The 20,101-nt window shown below is 40.0% G+C and overlaps 1 protein-coding gene across 1 annotated transcript in view; it reads right to left on the reverse strand.

Annotated features, from left to right (window-relative positions):
* The window catches only part of jade2 (jade family PHD finger 2), a 172,526-nt gene that overhangs the window by 131,291 nt on the left and 21,134 nt on the right, over positions 1 to 20,101 (reverse strand). Inside the window, exons 2-3 of the mRNA XM_020635492.3 lie at positions 17,581 to 17,644; positions 10,256 to 10,341 (exon numbers count right to left, since the gene is read on the reverse strand). Coding sequence (XP_020491148.1) covers positions 10,256 to 10,341; positions 17,581 to 17,644 — 150 coding nt within the window. The remainder of the gene's footprint in view (positions 1 to 10,255; positions 10,342 to 17,580; positions 17,645 to 20,101) is intronic.

Here is a 20,101-nt window from a genome sequence, read left to right on the forward strand (position 1 = left end):
TGAACATCAATCAATATATTGATGACAGAGGGGAATATAATTTCATCATGCAAGAAATTGTCCAAGGCATACTGGAAAGTAATACCAACACAAGTGAACAGAAGATACAATTTCAAGCTTTTATGTTGAAAAACTGTCTTGAAAAAGGCATGAATAGCACCAAAGACCTTAACTTGATCTGCTCAGTAGTCAGTGCTTGTACTCTGCAGCTCCCAGGCGTGAATGTGTGTAAAATTATGAACATGAGGCAAGACGTTTCACAGAGAGTGAGAACACGCTCGGTGAAAACCTTCCCTCAGTAAATAAAGGTTAAAGAAACTGGGTCACTGAAGAGAAAGAGCGCAGGAGACTTCAGACGCTGGAGCAGTACGCCAATTTTTCCCCCACAGAGTCCGGAGCAAATGACATTCCATGGAATGGCAAGCCCAGGCAGACGATCTGGTGAAATGGTAGGCAGAGGTTTAGGGAAGGGGGGGGTTGGGAATGTGACCCAGTTATGTGAAGTGTGGCAGAAAATCAACCAAAACAACTACATGATTTATGCTGCTTTGCATGTCTGAGTCTACAGAAACTGGAGTAGGTTGTCTTGCTTCTTAGCAGCAGAATTCAAAAAAGACGAATAACGAAGTTGAGGGAAAAAAAAGAAGTATAAGCTGTTAGCAATACTTCAGGGGAAGTCCCAAGACAGAGGATCATAAATGCAGATACTATTTGACAGATCTGTAGCTAATTTGACATTACGCAGATAATCAGATGGGTGGTCTCTGCCACACAGAACAATATTTTGTCTGCACGTTTTTATATCTTTTTCTGTATCTTACTTTCCTGATTCCTCTGATGCACTAAACTCCGCCCACCTGGAGCTAATCGCAGGTCAAAATAAATGCTCCGACTTGAGAATAGGAGTTGATCTGCAGAGTCTTAAAATAACACAAATCTTGTCAGCCAGCACCGCATTACACGCCCAATCTAACGCTAAGAGCTTCTGAGTCATTTCAAATGACAACCACTCATCAAAAGACCCTTTTGAGTCCACTTTCCACTGTCAGATACACTTATAGTGATTCATCATCAATGTGATGTTTCACTGTGTTCCAGGAGATATTTCATTCTATCTGTGGTAGTACACCTTTTTGGTTTCCCAATATTTTTATTCTGCCTCCACATACATGCCTGTTGGAGACTCACAAGCAGTGTTGGGACTAACGGGTTACTAAGTAACGGGATACTGTAACGACACTACTATTTGCGGTATCTAGTTACGAATGAGTTACTTTCCAGACTCAATAATGCAGTTGCAGTTACTGACATAAGAAAGCATGGATTGTCAGTAAATACAAAAAGGTGTTGTATCGAACCGTGCTCTGTGTACTTGTTCATGTGCGGAGCCACAACCCTGGGTGCTTGTCATTACACCAACACCTTAATATGCTGAGAATTGAATTACCTGAAATCTTAAATAAAAGGTTTTGTTCAAGAAAATCCAAATCATGCGTCCCGGTTTCACACATTGCAAATGGAGTGAGTGGTGGTGTAATATTAAGTGATGCTGTACTGGGAGCTTTATTTGACAGGGACCATTTATTACCTCTGCTATAAATTTGCACAACGGTTCGGGTTGCAGCACAACACCGTGTCTTTTTCAGTCATCTTTGATTCCTTCATAGCCTTTCAACTTGTGCAGTATGAGCACCACTGGGAGTCTCGTGCATCACCCTCTATACACAAGTCGGGAAAAAAAAATATTGCAGCATCGATATTTTATCTCAGCCATACTGGTGATGACATTTGGAGCTAGAGATGGCTCGGTGGACTCTGCCACAGTTTAGACGTCCCGCTAACCAAAACCAACATTTAATGTACTGATAAAACCACAAAGATCCCTCAACTCTGTAAAGTCCACAGCAGAATAGATTCTTGTGTCTGTTTAAAGGCAGCAGGAGTTCAATCTGTAGGGCCTTGGCTTGGAAACCGGAGGGTCGCTGGTTCAAGTCCCGGTGCGGACCAAGTCTGGAAATTGGTCTGGCAGCTATCTCCATTAGTGCATGTCCATATGATCCTGTTTGTGCATGTGTGTGTATTTGAGCTTATGTGTGTGCAGCAATGTTTAACAACAGAGTGTCAAATTGAATTTCCCCCTTGCGGGATTAATAAAGTATATCTTAAAGCAGATACTCACAGCTGTGGAAAGTTTAATGAGTGTTCGTCACACTTCGCTCACTGTTTCTCCTGCTGATCTGGTGCACAGAGCACTGCAGGAGGAGTAAAAACATTTATATCCATTCTCCTACCCATAACATTTTCTATCCTTTACCCATCCTTTGAATTTTATGCAATACGTTCATCCTCTTATTCCTCAGACTCCCATCCATCAATCAACTACTTTACCCCACACTGTATATTTCCTTGCCTTCCTTCCAAATGTTTGCTGCTGTCCATCCTACAATCTACTGTATAACGTATCAGTCTGTTCACCCAAGTCTTCTGTTTAACAGCAATCATTTGTAATCCATCCCTTTCTCATTTTGATGTCTTTGAGTGTCAACGATATTTTCGATTGTTGCTATTTTATATTGAGCACCGAGCAGGTGAGCAAGTGGAGCAACACTGACAGCTTAAGACATAGCTGGAGACTGTGTTTGCTGTAGTGGATGTACTGCATGTATTTTTGCACTCATCTACTGGATGGTATGTGTTGAAGTATAAAGCCAACCAATATTCAAAAAGAATGCCCACTGCATTTAGAGAGTGTGTATGTCTGTGTGTGTATTCTCACAGCTGTTTGCAGCTGGTTGCCATGGCGTTTCACAGCTGTTTCTACCAGACCTTAATGAGCTGCAGCAGCTGTTAGGAATTGGGACACACACACACACACACACACACACACACACACACACACACACACACACACACACACTCACGAATGTATACATAAACATGCTTGTATTGTGTAAATGATTACTTAATAATCAATAAATAGGATCCCATGTCCAGTACTGAAGAGGATTAGAACTTTTTTCTTTAAATACAATGCATGTTGCAGAGTTTACATGGCCTCCCTGACAGTAATCCACCTATAACATCCACACATCTGGATGTGCAGCAGCTGCATTGACTCTTACTTTAACATACAAGTTGTTGGAAACAGTCTTGAGTGGTTCACAGAGTTTGTGCATATCCTGAGGACATTTTCCGATGTCCTCATTAGATTGTGATATTACTTCAGCAAGTGCAAGCAATAAAGAAATAAACAATGAGGGGCTGTTGAGCTGACTTGGTGTTTTCCACAAGTATGTGTTTATTTTAAATTTCACAAGTGAATTCTAAACTTTCAAATCACCTTTTTTTCAGACTCAATTTCTCTGAATTCTTCCCATTTCTACATTTGATTTAAAAAGACAATTATCCACAGTAATTAGTAGTTATTTCATCTGTTGATTTCAGCAGTTAAACCAATTATTTGGTAATGCACATGCAAACGTTTAGCACAGCTAAAGCTCAAAAGGACACAAGCATATTTTAATCTTCATCCCAACACATTGACTTATAAAACCTACATTCGAGCTATTGAGTGCCATTGAGATTGTAAGAATTATTTTCCAAGATGGTAGATTTCCATAAAACAAATAACACCAACACATACACAAGCATCCAGTATCAATTCTAACATGACATACTTTAACACCTAACAATCCATAAAGAAGCAGTTAAACTTTAAACCTTTGCTCCTTAAAAAAAGTGAGTCAAATGGTGAATCTAATTTATAACCTGTATATAGGGTGTAGAGATACCTATAAATTACAGGTAAATATAACCAACTGAATACCACCTTAACATGCATACTGTAACCAGTTCATGTTATTAATCCATACCTTCACATTCACTATCAACTTCCTCCCTCCCATGGTGCACTGGGGCTATGTTTCTCTCCTAGAAGTTGCACCTTTCTCCCGTTTGAAAACACTTCTGATTGGGTTTAAAGCAGTAAAACTATGACATCAGATCTCAGCTTCATCCTTTCCTCACACCAGTGAACTGTCCAGAAAAACAATGCATTTCAAAGTAGTTACAATAATTCGATGACCTCTTTGACGCTATCAGTATTTTAGCAAATAAGCAAACTCACAGTATTATGTAAGAAAGACTGTATTCCAAATGTCACAGAGAGAACCTCAGATACCAAAGAGAAAGCGGAAAAAGAAATGACCTTAAAAGCAAGAGGAAATGAACAAGTGCTGCTTTTGGTTTAGTACCCTTTCCGTTGGAGCATTTACAGGCACTTAACACCTACGAGCTCCACTTCACAGTTGTGAATAAGAGTTCTTGTACACTTATTAACTGCTGCACTAATTGCGAGTCACAGTTTTTGCTGAAATGCCGAGCTGTGAAACTTTTGAACTGCAAAATGATTCTCTGAAATGGGTTGAGCTTGTTTAACACATCTCAGATGAGTAAAGATGGATTTAAAGAAAGAATGTGCAACTTTTTGATCCAGTAAATCTCACCTTTGAGCACCAGCATGAAACCAAAACAAACTGCTATTGGGTGACAACTCCGCCATAATGAAGTCTTCCCTCTCCTCCAGCAACACAACTCCCAAGCCCTCTCGCCATCGCGTTTGCATAAGTGTAAGCGAAAGCGACGGACAGAATTGTCCTTTGCTCGAGGTGCAATTGCTTGTGGCCTGCATTGTTGTGTTAGCAGGCTAATGTTAGCACACTCTAGTTAGCTCGTAGCTTGACACTGCATGTAAATTTACCGTGATCTAAAAATGCTAACGTAACATCCAAATAAGCAGCAAGTATGTTATTTCTCTTTTCGAGTCGGCCGTCCTGTTCATGTAAACCTGATGTAAACACGGCTCCGACAACAACACAGACTCACACTTCTCACTCATTGTAGACAGTCATTAGCATATACCGGTATTTGATTTCTGCTACATTTCCGCACATTCCTCCTTAAAGCATCAAAAACAACTTTTCATCAACCTTCCTGTAGGAAGCCGTTTTAAAGGGTTTCCCCAGAAATACTGGATTAGTTGAAACCACATGATCATTTTGTTCACCTACTTCCCATATTGCATCATTTATGAAAATTTTCTCATTAATATTTTAACCATAGCTAATTAAATTTTACTGTTTGACGGAGTAGAGACTCATTTTGAGAAGTTGAGCTGAAATAAATATTATATCAAAGGCTCCAATCTGCCCGACAACAGGTGATGCTCATTAGATGTTTGAAAACAGTCTAAATGAAAGATAGAATTTGAAAACGGACATTCTCCGCACCATTACAATAGTTTGGTTCAATTTATCAATACTAAAAGACCTGAAAAGTGCAAGTGTGTGTTCATGTTTCTGTCTGAGTCTGGTGTGTTCAGCTCCCTCAAATAAATGTGTATGTGTTTGGGTCCTCTGCCCATGATGTAGTGTTTTGACAAGTGTCCCACAATCCCCTGGGGGAGAAAAGGGGGATTTTACTAAAGATTGGGGGAGCTCCGCTTTTGTCAGAAAAGATGAGACCAAAGTCATCCCTCTGACTTGTGACTCAGTACCGCTGCAGTTACACAACATTACAGTATATTTTTCAAACAAGGATTTTGTTTTATTTACGGTTGGTGCATGAGAGCTCAAATATGCCCTGTTTGTTTTAAGCGTCTGTCTTCTTTCCCGAACCGTTAAACCACAAAACCAAATATGTGCTGTCTGTGTTTATACAGTATGGCATAATGACTTCCTGTTTGTCAGGGAAATCAAAAAATCAAAATCATCAATCTAACCCTCATCTAAAGTGAGATATAAACAACCCTGCAGAGAGAGGAAGCATTCAAATGTGTCGTTCTTCCACCAAGTGAAGCTCTCTGAACCACTTCTAAGAAAAGTCTCCACTGGAGTGAAGGCTCTCAAAAAGGCACAAATAGACACACTCATTTTTAGAAAAGAGCTACGCTGTCATTATAAGTCCACAGTGTTTAACATTCACCACACCTCCCTCAGTGAAGGGCGAGTTTCCTTTCAAAAACTCACCCACGTTGTGAGCTACTGTTCAATTTGAATTGATGAGGATTCTCACTGCCTGAAAAACTATCACCTTCAGTACCACATTTTGACTTTTTGTTGATCAGGGTTTTACTTTCAACAAGCAACATTAATGTTCATTTTGTAATGAGGTGGAGAAACTCAATAACGGCCAAGTTTCAATTCACATTATCTTTAAATCAACCAACGACAACATATGCAAAGTATTTAAATGTAAGGAGTATATTAAATAACACTTTGGATTGGTGTATATGTGTTTTTAAAATCCCTGAACAGAGTTCATCAGTTGAAAGTTTTGACAAAGCACTGATTAGCATCTTCTACTAATGTTTTTTTTGTTTTTTTTAAACAAATGAAACTAGGGGGCCTCAGTTCGTGCTCATGAGCAAGTTCAGCACCAAATGTCACATTTACATGTGACATTTGGTGCTGCTTGTTGCTTTTCTGTTCGTTATTAGCTCATTTATCTACTTCTCCGATGCAAATAAAGCCTCTCTGGTCTTTCATTCCGTCATGTCAAGAAGCAGACTCCACACTCTTTCCCTCATGCTACACTCTGAGCTGTTCTGGTGATCATTTCCAGGGTGCCTGTTCTCTGTTTGTGTCATGGTGGCTGCTGCCCATTGCCTTTAAAGTAAGTAAAAAAAAAAGATCTGGCAAGTCAAACACAAACAATGACACTGTTGAAGTTAGTAGAAACCATATTTGGCAGCTGAGCAAAGACAGCAACACTCCTCTCTGCACAGCTGAGGAGTAGTGCACTGTATCACAAGTGAAATGAAGGAACCTGACTTCACCTGCCTGCTTCACTTAAGTGCTACGAGGTAAAGGGTCATGATGTTTGACCTGAAAAGCATACAACATGATGTTGCTGTTGCATCAGGACACTGACAGATATTACCAACACCTAAGAGTTGAAATGCAGCAGGTTGCTTTCAAAGGGTTTAGCTCATCTAATTCAGCTCAAGGGCAATTCTTAGTCCATATATTTTACCTTTAAAATACCTGTTGTTGTGTGAAAATACACATCCGTCATGCACCATGTCTAAAGGCACATTGTTGATATACATGTACCAGGTGGTAACACTTGAAGGCTTTTATAGTTGCTGTGGACTTCATCCCATGGCCTTCCTGATCAGTTTTAAAGGACTTTGTATTTATTGGAAGAGAAGAGTACATTCGTAGTAATTTAACACAAGTACAGTGACAGAAATAGTTGAATGAATCAAAGTAAAAAAGGAATAGCTTAAGAGAGTGGTTTAAATGTAGCCAATATTCACGCCTTCACCCAACCTTGTAAATCGCTGCATGAAGTTGGCATGATTCAGACTCTGTTTGAAGCATTACTTTATGACTGTATCAGGTGAAATGACTGCATTCATTTAACTTAACTACTGTTAATCCAATACTGTCATTTTGTACAAACAACAAACAGGATACCCGAGCACAGCCAACCCACATACTCAGGTGGTGGTCAGGTGCAGGAACATACAATTGGAAAATAAATAATCTGCTGCACGTTGATTACAAAACAAAAGGGTCTATACCAATGATATAATTGGGTCAAAAAAGTCATTTACATTTTGATATCAGTAATACTTTCATCATATCATTATTTCATACATACCTGAGATTTAATTTCTCTTAGTTTAAGCCAAACAACAAATTCTTTATACACTTATTGTTTGGGCGCTGATGACCTTGTGGTTAAGTTTGCGCCCCATAAATGAATTCTGTAGTCCTCCAAGCAGGTGGACCGGGTTTAAGTCTGACCTGCGGCTCCTTTCCTGCATGTCACTTTCAATTTCCTACTCTATCCACTGTCCTATCTTGATCAATAAATGTACAAGGAATCAGCTGAACTGATGTCAGTCTCTTAGGAGTAAAAACAACCTAATTTGGCAACATGTATAAAAACAGACAAAAAAAATCCACAAGTAAGAAAGCTCCCAAGAAGTAAAAGCAGCTAAAACCAGCAACCCAGAACAGTATGATCTATCAATATGTCTCCTGCAGCTCTGAGATAAATGCCAGAACATTTCTCATTCCCGACAAGTAAAGCTTTCCTAACATCACTTCAGATACACTTTAACATTCCCAACATGACAAAACTTTGCTCTGAACCTTTGTCAGATGTCAATCCCGCCCTTTTTCATTCTCTGACCTTTCCTGTCACTCACTGCTACAGGGAAGCAAAAAAAAAAAAAAAAGCAAAAAGATTACTGCAAAACATCATCATTTACAGAAGGGAAGCATCCCTCCCCCTGAAGGGGTGTGAGGAGGCAGCATTATGAAAGGGAACGTGGCCCTCTGGCTCTTCAATTCGAAGCCCGGGTCAAAGCAGCGAGCTACAGTAGTAATTACTGAGAGACTGATTGCTGACAGGACCTTCCAACAGCCTGTGGTTAACTGGATGGAGCAGAGGGGGAGGACGCTTCAAATGCACGGGCTTGACAGATGCTCTGCTGATGACTTGTACTTCGGGGTGGTTCGGGGGCATGAGTGCCACTTTGCTTCATTCATTCTCTTTTTGAGAGTTACAAAAAGGAAACATTTGTGCTCTGTGCAGTATTTAGGAAAAGGTTTGGAGAAATAGTAGCACTTGGTGGGCAACTTTCCCTCTAAAAAGATATCAATTCATATTGTTAAAAGATTTGTGTTTTAAGAGCTGTACTCATCGCCCTTTCAACAGGGGAACAAAAAAAAGAGAAATGGTCTTTACATAGTTGTTTGACATTTTCTGGAGAAATGATGGCAGAGGCCAGACCATATTACCCTCTTCATGATGTTACCATATCATGTTTAAGGATTTGTGTTGAAGTACTTCAGAATTTCACAAGTGCCATCCGAGGTTGTTACCTCTACTCCACTTATTTAAAAAATATCCCATTCTACATTCTAAGAGAAGATGTAATTTGTTCCAAATGCCAGATACTTATTTTCAGAGTGAAACTCCTCAAACGGTAAGAGACGAGTTAAACAGATTTGATCCCACTTCACTGACACAGTGGGAGGAATGTGTGATTGTGGCAGGGCGACCACAGCCACAACTGGTACACTGCACCATTTTCCAACTGGTTTATGCCAGTTTCTTCCTCAGGGTGGTCATTTAGGAGAGCTTGGGATTGTTCATCATGACCATATGGATGAACAAACCCGTTATTTTAGCCGACCATCTTGTGCCATCCATGCGCCTGGTTGATTTAGCTGCGGTAACGGAGATGGCTGTATTTACTTTGGACACAACAGGAGTGTTTGAACTTTAACCCAAGTAGTAAAGCCATGGAGGGTATTGAAGTGATTTAAAGTGTTTTAAATGCATAAAGATGATCTAATGTATTCACCTTCATTTTAGCAAAAATATATCTATAAAAAAACTCTGATTTGCAAAGAGCCTGATGAAACCAGCAGCAAAAAGGTCAAGAGTTAAAAACAAAACACCGACAATAAAAAGCAAAAACCACATCATTAGCATCATTTAGCAACAAGACGTGCATTCAATGGTCAAATAATTCTTAAACCTATTTATTTATAAATTTCCATGCTCTGAAAATAATCTAGTTTCAAGTGACCCTGTAGCTCAGGCGAAAACAAAGAAGCAAACACATAAAATAACTTTTATTAAACTCAGAGAGAAATTCAAGGAATAATATACTGAGCATAATGTGTCCATAATCTATAAAGTGACAATGACAAAGTTTAACAAGTCAGCGCAGAGCATGCATAAGAAGATACTTTGTGTATTCATGACCTTATAAAGAGAGATGTACCAATGATCCATCAAATGCAGAAACCCAAACCAGAGATTAATCCCTGTATGATGTCACCTTTTTGGTTTGAAGGGTTTTGTGGTGTGTTATTTGTCAGCATTCAGCTCTGCACAAGAAACAACCCAGGGTATAAAAACTCTGCCGTCTGAGTTTTTCCAGAAACTCTACACAGGCCTAACTTTTGGTAGCTAATCTGGTTCAGTTTATCCACTGGATCATAAAAGCAGCACATCATGCCAGTGTTCAGCAAACCCCAAACACCACACGACTCACTGGAATCTGTCAATTTGTGACAATTCAGCAAAGCCACAACAAACAACAGACAGCAGTGCAATAGAGCAAACCATGAGCTTGTAATGGTCAAACAGAGGCTGTGCTTCATTAAACACATTGTTGTGTACTTGTATCAATGCCTGAGTGGTTGGATGAAGGGCTACATTGACATACCTCTGATGGTTTCTTGTGCTGGTGGCGGACCCATGTGCTGCTGGTGCCTGTGTTCTTGGATGACCTGGACCACAACGTCACCTGACCTGCAGCAACAACAAAAGACAGCAATCATCAGTCATTACAGCAATATGACCAGACTCTTCTATCACACATATATGTTACGATATGTTTGTGTTCTATATATTTATATCATGGTACATCATTGGGTTGTGTAAGTCTTGGTTGTAAGGTGAAGGGATGCCTCTTTATGCTTCATAGTTTATATATTTACATACACATAACTTGTCTCTCCTAAGCCATAGCTTCCCAAATTGTGCTGCATTGTTGGGCAGCTGAATAACAGAGGTGTTAAGATCACAAAATCGGGCAAGAATAGCTCCCATGGTGGACGCTGCAATGCCAAATCTTTACAAGGGGACACATTTTCTGACATTGCACCCTACATATCACCAGTCTGCCAAAACATTCATTTAAAACATTTATTTCACTCAGTACTTGAGTGATCCTTCAAAGACCAGGAAAAGAAAAGAAAAAATCACCATCAAGCGTTTATTTTATACTATACTATACTATATACTATACTATACTATACTATTTTATCTATTTTTTGGGAAACCACAGGCATGTGGATGTTAAGCTGTAGGGAAAACCGAATGCTGGAAATGCTAGCGCTGCTAATCTTATCCAATCTTATCTGAATGTTTTCTTACATTAAGACTAGTCGGTTACAAACTGAATTTAAATTTCCATTTTATTGACTAGGAAATTAGTTTGCTGGGAACATCCCCAAAACAAACAAGTTACGTTCCCACTGGGATATGTTACATAAGTTGTATTTGTTACACAACAACATACATAACTAGTGTACTTTGGCACTAATTTACAACCAAACCATGATCTTATTTGTTCACCAAACTGACAGTCTTGCACCTGTAGCCACGCACTAATGTTTATTGCACACAAAACGCTTTAAATGGGAAACAATTTTCTGCAAGCCTTATTTTGAAAATCTATGCACTGTAGATTATTACTTGTTTAGTACATATAACTTGGCTACTTTATGGTGTAGCGTTCATGTCCCTGTTTATGGCCACAAACCAAGCTGTCGTATTTGACAAGTAAGGAGTCAAAAGCTTGGCTGGCATTACACTTGTTAATTTTTTTTACTCATCTGGAGCAGTTAAGTCTGTCAAATATTTTCTGCGTTGGAATCATAAGCAATGTGCATATATGCCAGTGATTGTTGCTTAAAGAGGGGAAAATGAAGACCAGGTCTCTGGCTGTAGATCAGACTCAATGAACACAGCGTGTGTTTAAATTCACTCCAAAGAAACTTTATCGTCCTATTGGAGAAAGTGCTTTTGTAGACAGTGTTTACAATACAAGTACAATAAAAACACTGTAACATCGGCCATTATGAAGCAGCAGGGAGTATGTGTCTTACAAGTGAGCAAAAAAGCTGCTCATCAATGCAGAAAATGTTCGCTTGAAGAGTTCAAGGCCTTTGGAATTCACACTGATGGAGGTGATTCAAACACCGCAGAGAAGCACTAAAGACAGCAGCCAAACCCAAACGTTCCAGGTTACGTTTCTGACACTCATGGCAGCACTACAAACGTGAGTCAGGCCTTTAATTGAAGCAGATTGACGATGATCTATTAAAGGGTTTAATAAGTAATGACAGTATAAATAGCATCTTGTTAAGCAGTTAGTCCACTGTGGTCTTTTACAACCTCATTAATATGTAGCTTAATGGCAATTAACCAGACGCTGGAGCCAATATCCCACCCACCGCTTCAATCAGCAGCCCTGTGTGTTTTCCTTTGTGTCCAAGAAGAAAGAAGAGTGTGTGTAATTTCATTTATGCTGTTTTTCTATAGATTTTTAAATCACAGAACTACGGCAGCAGATATCACCGAAAGCTCATTTTCATGTGTGCACCGTGAAGAAGGCTGTCATTAAATGTTGCATCATATCGCAATTAAATTACATCATAGTGGCATAATGGAAAATACCAATTTGCTAACACTGTGTAATATAGCACATTGTGACCATGACTACATTTGTGTGAGTGTGTGCGAGTGTTAGCTGCCTCCCACTCAACATATTTCCCTCGCCATCCCAGCAGTACAGCTAATTTTACTCATGACGTCTAACAGCGCTGAAGGCAGAGCTGCTGTCAGGCCTGCGTCTAAAATTATGACCATCTCTCGCCAATACAACACACACACATTCACATATACATTTATACTTGAATAATAACAATAATACATTTCATGTGTAGTGCACTTTTCATTTAAAACAAATCTCAAAGTGCTACAGAATTAACTATACATACAGTAAATCTTCCACTTTTTTGTATTTCATACACACAAACACACTTTCACTGCCACAGCACGACGAGAAATATGGTGTGAATTGACAGCCCTTCCAATTAGTCCTCCACTCAGCTGCTCTGACGGGAAGTGTCAAAATGTACCACTGAACAGACTGTGCTGTAAGGCTGTGTGCAATATGACTAATATTTAATTTCCCTATAAAGATGTATACATTATGATGCAGCATATTTTTCTGTAAATTAAACAACGAATCAAAATGATCATATGAAAGACAGTTTTTATTTTTGCAGATAAGATTCTGGTCTACACTTTACTGTGGATGTTCCCACGACTATTTCTTTGTCCATGCAAATTTAAATTCATCCTGGATGACTTGTGCAAAGTTAGGAAAACACAGAAAACAGTCCATTTATCTAACAAGGCTAACGCCAGTATCACAGCCTGTGTGATGTCAATGTCAATATGTTTATGTCTTTCTGGTGTGACACTGTATACAGAATATTGTCATTAGTAACAGCCCCACTGTGTTAAAGTGAGAAAGGGAGGCAGGAATTTTATCCTTTCAAATAAAACTAATGAAGACCATGATGATGGTAGCATGATGCCTTCAAGAACCTTTTAAATATTCCGTCTTGTGCCCCTTTGCCTTCATTTTTGGAAACTCTTAAACACATCTCAATTTGACCTGAGCACCTTGGATTTTGGAGCAGCATGTCAAACAGCAGCGCTCCCAACAAGCATCATTCAAACACAGGAGACACGGAGAGTCGCTGCCAAGGCGCACTGAAGCTGTTCTGGAGGCTCGAGGTGGAACAACACCTAACCGAGACACATTGTGTTGGTGTTTTTTTTCCATTTGTCACAGATTTTTAAATTCAACTGTGAGTGTGTAGGAGTGCTATTTAAATTGTGTGGGGTAGGTGTATAGTACAGATATTCATTTGGACTGTGAGCTCATCTGCTAGACATTTTAGAGTGTACTCATACATCTGCAAACCACTAATCTGAGTGTGTGTGTGTGTGTGTGTGTGTGTGTGTGTGTGTGTGTGTGTGTGTGTGTGTGTGTGTGTGTGTGTGTGTGTGTGTGTGTGTGTGTGTGTGTGTGTAGGTAAGATCCACACGCCCCACATGTGGCAGCTGCACCACTCCATCACTGTGGTGAGATAACCAAGCAGGCTGCAGCACAGTCGGAGGTTACCATCATGGCCGTGTGTTAATTAAAAGCCCTGCTTGGTGCAGAGCAGCCAAAATTATCATGGGCATCCTTCAATTAGAAACCTGATAACCTCTAGTCAACAGATGCAGCTGGAGCCCACACCGGACCGGCCAGAGGAAGCTAACAGCTAACATCGGATTAGAAAACAGGCAGCAAGGTCCTCCACGTGAGGAAAAAACAGCCTGTTAAAACAGCTGTAAAATCATTTTAAACACGCAAACCTGTGACCACATAACAGTCAAACCTGGATGAGGTCACTTTAACCTCTGGTGGCATCATTTAAGTAAAAACTTTTTTTTTTTAAGTTGGAAGCGGTACTTTAACCAAAATTCATCACCAGGATTAGGACATTAGACATTAACCTGCACAAGAAGCCTCTCTGCCTGATCTTGTACAGTTTGGGATGAATAAGAACGACTTTTGAAAGCGGTATAACTGTATATCATTTCAAGAATTATTTTTTGCACCACTGTCAAAGGAAATAGATTTTTTCATTTGACAAATTTCAGAATTAAAGCATTGATCTTGTACTTGTATCCTGAAGTACAGAAAAATGGGCCAAAGGTAAAAGATAAGAATACCATTAATAATGTTTCATATAAAGGATCTAGTTTGTTTCTAATAAAACACAATTTTCAAACAGAAGCTGCAAGTGTTGGTAAGACTGGCCAGATGTTAAATGTCCTCATGTCTGTCTGTCTGTCTCAGACATTGTATGTAAAGATAAACATACAACCTCCTTTTACAGAGGCACTATAGAGAGCATCATGACAAACTGCATCTCTGTCTGGTCCGGAGCCTGCAGTGCCTCCGACTGGAAGTCCCTGCAGAGAGTGGTGAGGACGGCGGAAAAGATCTTTAAGACTTCACTTCCTCCCATCCAGGAGATTGCAAAAAACCGCTGCCTGACCAGGGCTCAGAAAATCAGAGACACCTCCCACTCCCACAAAGGACTGTTTTCGCTGCTGGACTCTGGAAAGAGGTTCCGCAGCCTCCGAAGCAGAATTTCCAGGTTCTGTAACAGTTCCTCCCACAGGCCATAAGACTTTTGAACACAAAAAATGAATCCCTCCATTCCCCCCACACAGGACTACCTCACTGGATTGTAAAATACAATTTAGCATCACACACGTGCAATAAATGTATCTGTATAGTAATTTTATACATAGCTTTTCTTTTTATATCTATTTATAGCTGCACCTTATTTTTCTATGTAAATACTTGCTGCAGTGTTATCCTGCACTACAACGAGCCAACAAAATTCCGTTCTTATCTGCACTGTCAATTTGAATGACAATAAATAAAGTCTAAGTCATGTTATAAACAGGGTATGGTCCCATAAGTTGTCCTTTCAGTCTGTGTATCGCTAAAAATGTGTCTGCCAATCATCGAGCTGTGTCAAACATTGAATTATATTGTTATTAATCTGACTATTTGAAACCCAGAGTCATGAAAGTCAACTTTTAAGCTCAATGCGTTTCTCTCTAAATAAGGGCAAATGTGTAGATTTAAGCTTTTTAAAGGATAGAAGGGTTTTTTATTTAATAAATAAACATTTTAAATATTGAACTTTGAAGAACAAAGATCAGTTCTTAGTGTTTTCATTAAAGTTAGCAGAGGAACCTTATCAACACTTTAAATGTGTTTATAATTACAGCCAAAGCGCTTCAGGCCAGACTTACCAAAGAACAGGTTCACTGCAAATGTGAGTTGCAAGTTTTATTGAATTGGCAGTCACGTTCTGTGTGTATTGGGCAATAATTTAGTAAGGCAGCAACTCATTCTGCAGTCTGCTTCTGGACTGCACCCTGGACCGCTGTCCAGACTCACTCTGCGACTGATGGAGCGCACAGCTGGGCACAGGTCATCTGTAGTGTAGCCGTTATCAGCAGTCACATTTTAGAACATCTCTTCCTGCAGGACTCAGGACTGTGGATTAACATCTGGGTTTATTTTATTAAGGAACAAAGGAAGCGATCAATGACTTAAGTTTTCCGCTCAGATAGGATATTATCAACTTTTACAACACCTGGAATAAACAACCGAGCGGAAACAGAACACTCTGCTATCTACGAATTGACCCCAAAGACATGAACTGTGACCGAAACCAGTCTCTGCAAAGTCCTAAAATTGACCATCTGTTGAAGGACTGCTGAAGAGCTGAATTAAACCACAGCGTTCAATTCTGCATCAAATGAACATTTATGTCTTTCTTCATCTAGATATTTGTAATTATCACAGTGAATGTATTATAATCATCTTTTTAAACTCAAAATCTGATCTTCAGAACAGCAATAAGAGTTATATTATGTTTAATAGGAATTTGACATGAAGCGCTATTGCCACATAGTGTTATGAGATTTTCATCTCAACATGAATCTGATAGAAATGTTTGTCTAAATATATGACGTGAACCTACATCAACGTGGATCTGATAGAAATAATATCGAAATGAATGTATGGTGACGTATATATGTTTAGATTCTTATTCTTAATCTTATTGAGTAAAGCCCTCTTTGCCTGCAGACCCCCCTCCTCACATCCAGCAGATAAGAGTTCACACTGAGCTCAGATCTTGGGTTTTTCTCTTAGTTTTGGCTTCTTGAAGTTTAGAGCTTCAGCTCTTGCTCTCTTCTCTTCGGACTTCGGTCCGAATCACTTCTTCTAAGTTTGTGCCGTAGAGACGAGTCTCTGCCAAACTTTCTTTTTCACACACAATTTTTGGAACATCAATTCTTTCTGGCTCATGCAAGGTTTTTGAACTTTCTTCTCCAAAGTCTTTGCTCTTCAATTTTGAACGCCAATTCCTTAATTTGGATTCATCGAGATGGCCATCCGGTTAATCTGAATTGGAAATCGACGTATCAAAAGACTCTTAAATATTTTTCCTGTTGGATCCTCTTGGAGCTTCTGAGACGACGGCTGAACCGACGTACAATCTCCATCCCAGCTGCACACTCCGACCAAGTTGTCAAGGCATCTAATCTGGCCCGTGGACCTCTCTGGGCCTGAAAAGAACCACTTCCCAGAGACTGAAACGTTTAATTACGCTACAGTAGCATATTTTGTTATAAAGCCCAGAATATTATATGCATAGTGTGATCTTCAGACACCTCTATGTTAATACAGTGCAACTCCTCCTAAAAGCCTAGTTATAAACCATAATAAGATGATACAGGAGTTCACAGCAGTCCTGTGAGAAGCAGATCCATCACCAGAAAACTGAGGTTAAATCAGCAAACACAATGATGATCTATGAAAAGAAAAAAAAGTGCAACTGCAAACTCTCTTTTTTTTAAGTTTAATGAACCCAGACCTGCTGCCTCTTTTCTGTTTGTGATCTGATGCCAACATGGATTCATGTGCCTGTTTTCTATTTTGGTTTTAGTTTTTAGTTATAAGCAATTCATTTAAAATAAATCTCTGAACAGCAGCCCTCATACTGTAATATCTAATGGTAACTTGACTCTATTCTAATCTGTATTGTTGCTACATTTAAAAAAGGGAGGTTTTAAGCAGTGGAGAGATGACAGTGAGACAGGGAGAAAGTCTATATGGGGGGGAGAATAAAAGTAATACCCTGTGGGACTAAAACCAGGCAGCTCCACGTACAACAGCAGCACAGGCGCTCACATTTCTGACACTTCCAGGTTTCTTGCTTCCTCACACACAGGCACACACAGGCACACACAGGCGCACACACACACACACACACACACACACACACACACACACACATGAATCTTCCTCTCCTCTCTCTAACTTACTGTCGGTGGTGTCAGAGTCATTGCTGCTCGTGGAGTATTTTCTCCTCTTCTTTTCGCTCTCCATCTGTCAAACAGGGAGTGTGGGGGGGGGGGGGGGCAGGGAAGGAGAGAGAGAGAGAAATGGCGAGTGAGAAGATGTTCACCATGAAAACACTAGTGTTAATGAAATAATGTGCTGATGGCATCAATCCGTCAGAGCCTCAAGCGGGCAGACGGCCAGAATAAACCCACTCCATTACAATTACACATTAGAGCTTCAGACACGCTGAGAACTTCACAATCATTCAGTTGTTCCGTTTCTTCACTTACAGTGGGAGTCCTTGTACATGCCCATGACAGCCAACTTATCCAGCACTAGTGCTGTATTCTCTGGGGGGGGGGCATTGTACAAGTCCCTTTTCATGCATCTGTTTTAATACTCCAGGTACTTCTTCTATCAAAAAAGAGAAACCTAAACAACACATGGCAATAAAAACCACCAGCTTTTCTCTGACAATAATTTATAATACCCCTTTTAAAATATATTTATTTTGTTCTTTTGTCACTTACCCTTCTAATTTTGAGATTGCAAACTCTTAAAATGTACAGTAGTAGTGATTTTCTCTCAGCTTGCACACAATTAATTTTGGAGTTGAAGACTTTTTAATCATTTTGTTAATCCCAAGAGAAGAACACCAATGTAAAAAAGGAAAATATGCTCATCAGAATTTCTACAAATGTATCCAAATCCCAACAGGACAAATGATTTAAGTCACAAAGTGTGTGTGTGTGTGTGTGTGTGTGTGTGTGTGTGTGTGTGTGTGTGTGTGTGTGTGTGTGTGTGTGTGTGTGTGTGTGTGGTCTGTCTCCAACTGGTGCAGTCACAGCATGTGAATGGCTGGAAACATTTTTCTTCTATTTTTACAGAGCTTATTTGTTACCAGATTTCAATGTTGATGTTCCCTGTTAAGAAAAGCCCAAATAACACAAATTTTCCTAGACAGACAACACATGTATAGTTTGGATGTAGAGTTACATCCAGTAACCGAGAGGTGAGATGAAATGGAGAAAAGTTGCATTCACGTGGATCACATGCGGCCTGAAGCACAGGAGTCTGATCTGAACAGAGCATCCAACATCATCCACAGCTGCTGCTGGATCTCACATAGAGGCAGGAGGATTTGAATCCATTTTTTTTCTCTTCATGGTTAGGGCATAGGGCGTGTGTTGTTAAGGTGGCCATTTTACCTATAAAGCACTTAAGGAAAACACTGCATTAACCTTGAACTTTGGGGCTGACAGGTTAAAGCCTGTTAAGATTCCAGGTTGTCACCAGCACAATATGTCCGAGCTCACGTCTTCCATTCTTTTATACCGTCAATGATCTGGATATTTTTTAGGAATGAGGTGCATATGTGAATACAATTAAGTGCTTAAATGTGGCAATGTTAGAAGTCAAATCCCATGTGGACCACTAAGGAAGATTCCCCCGACCTTTTAAGAAAAGGAATGAGCTTAATACATAGACAGAAAATGTAATCCTACCTGGTGGTCTGCTTGTCAGTATGATGCTACATTGCAACTAAATCCTGGTTAGGATTATCATGAAAAGTAAAGATGAAAATTTCAGACCAAGGAGGAAAAGAAACTGCCTGTAGAAAGAAATATTGAAGCTCTTGTCTAGGTCGCTGGAGGGCTAGAGCAGAAGAAAATATAGTGTGCACTTGGAGGGAAAAAAGGAGGTCATGGGTCAAGAGTGTGTGAAAGAGAGAAAAATGAAGCAAAAAAAGATAGAGTCAAGAAGTCAAAAGGAGGTTTTGGTGTTCTGCTACACCAAGGCAGGAAAGCTAAGCGAGGAGGAGGAGGAGGGTTACAAGCTTCACTGTGGGGATGGGGGAGATTTATGTGGCTGTAAAACTGGGCTATTCCCTCTTATATGGGGCTCTTCCTGCACCCCGGCCTCCCTGCCTGCCCTACACACACTTAACTACTCTGACATTTATGCTGACAGAAAAACACTACGCTTTTTCAGAGCCTTTGAGTATTATCATTCCCGGGACCTGCCACCTTCCCTTTCCCCCTCTTCACCTTTTCCTCCCCTGTCTTCATCTTCCCTTTCCTTACAATAACAGGGACACAGGGAGTCTGCGGAGTGAGGTTAAGTACGTTATTGACTTACACAGCCCCCCTCTCTCTCTCTCTCTCTCACCATCTCTCCACCTCGTCCCATACGTCTAGCTCTCCCTCGTCTCCCTGCCCTCGAGGATAGTTGTTAAGTACATCATTGACTTCCTCCAACAACGTCAGTCTGACGGAGAGTCTGCACGCTTTGCTGTAGCTCAGGGTTTCCCCTCGCCTATTAAACTCACCGGCGACCCACTTAAACCACACTCGGTAATAAAAACATTTTGTTTCGTTTTTTTAAAAAGCATACTAGTCATTTCTTCACTGACCACCCAACGGAAAATGTGAAGCTGTCTTAACTGTCAGCTAAGAAAAAGAAAAAGTGACATAAAAATACTGCTACATGTTGAAATGAGTC

This window comes from Labrus bergylta, chromosome 14 (genome assembly GCF_963930695.1).
Source record: "Labrus bergylta chromosome 14, fLabBer1.1, whole genome shotgun sequence".
Lineage (NCBI taxonomy): Eukaryota > Metazoa > Chordata > Actinopteri > Labriformes > Labridae > Labrus > Labrus bergylta.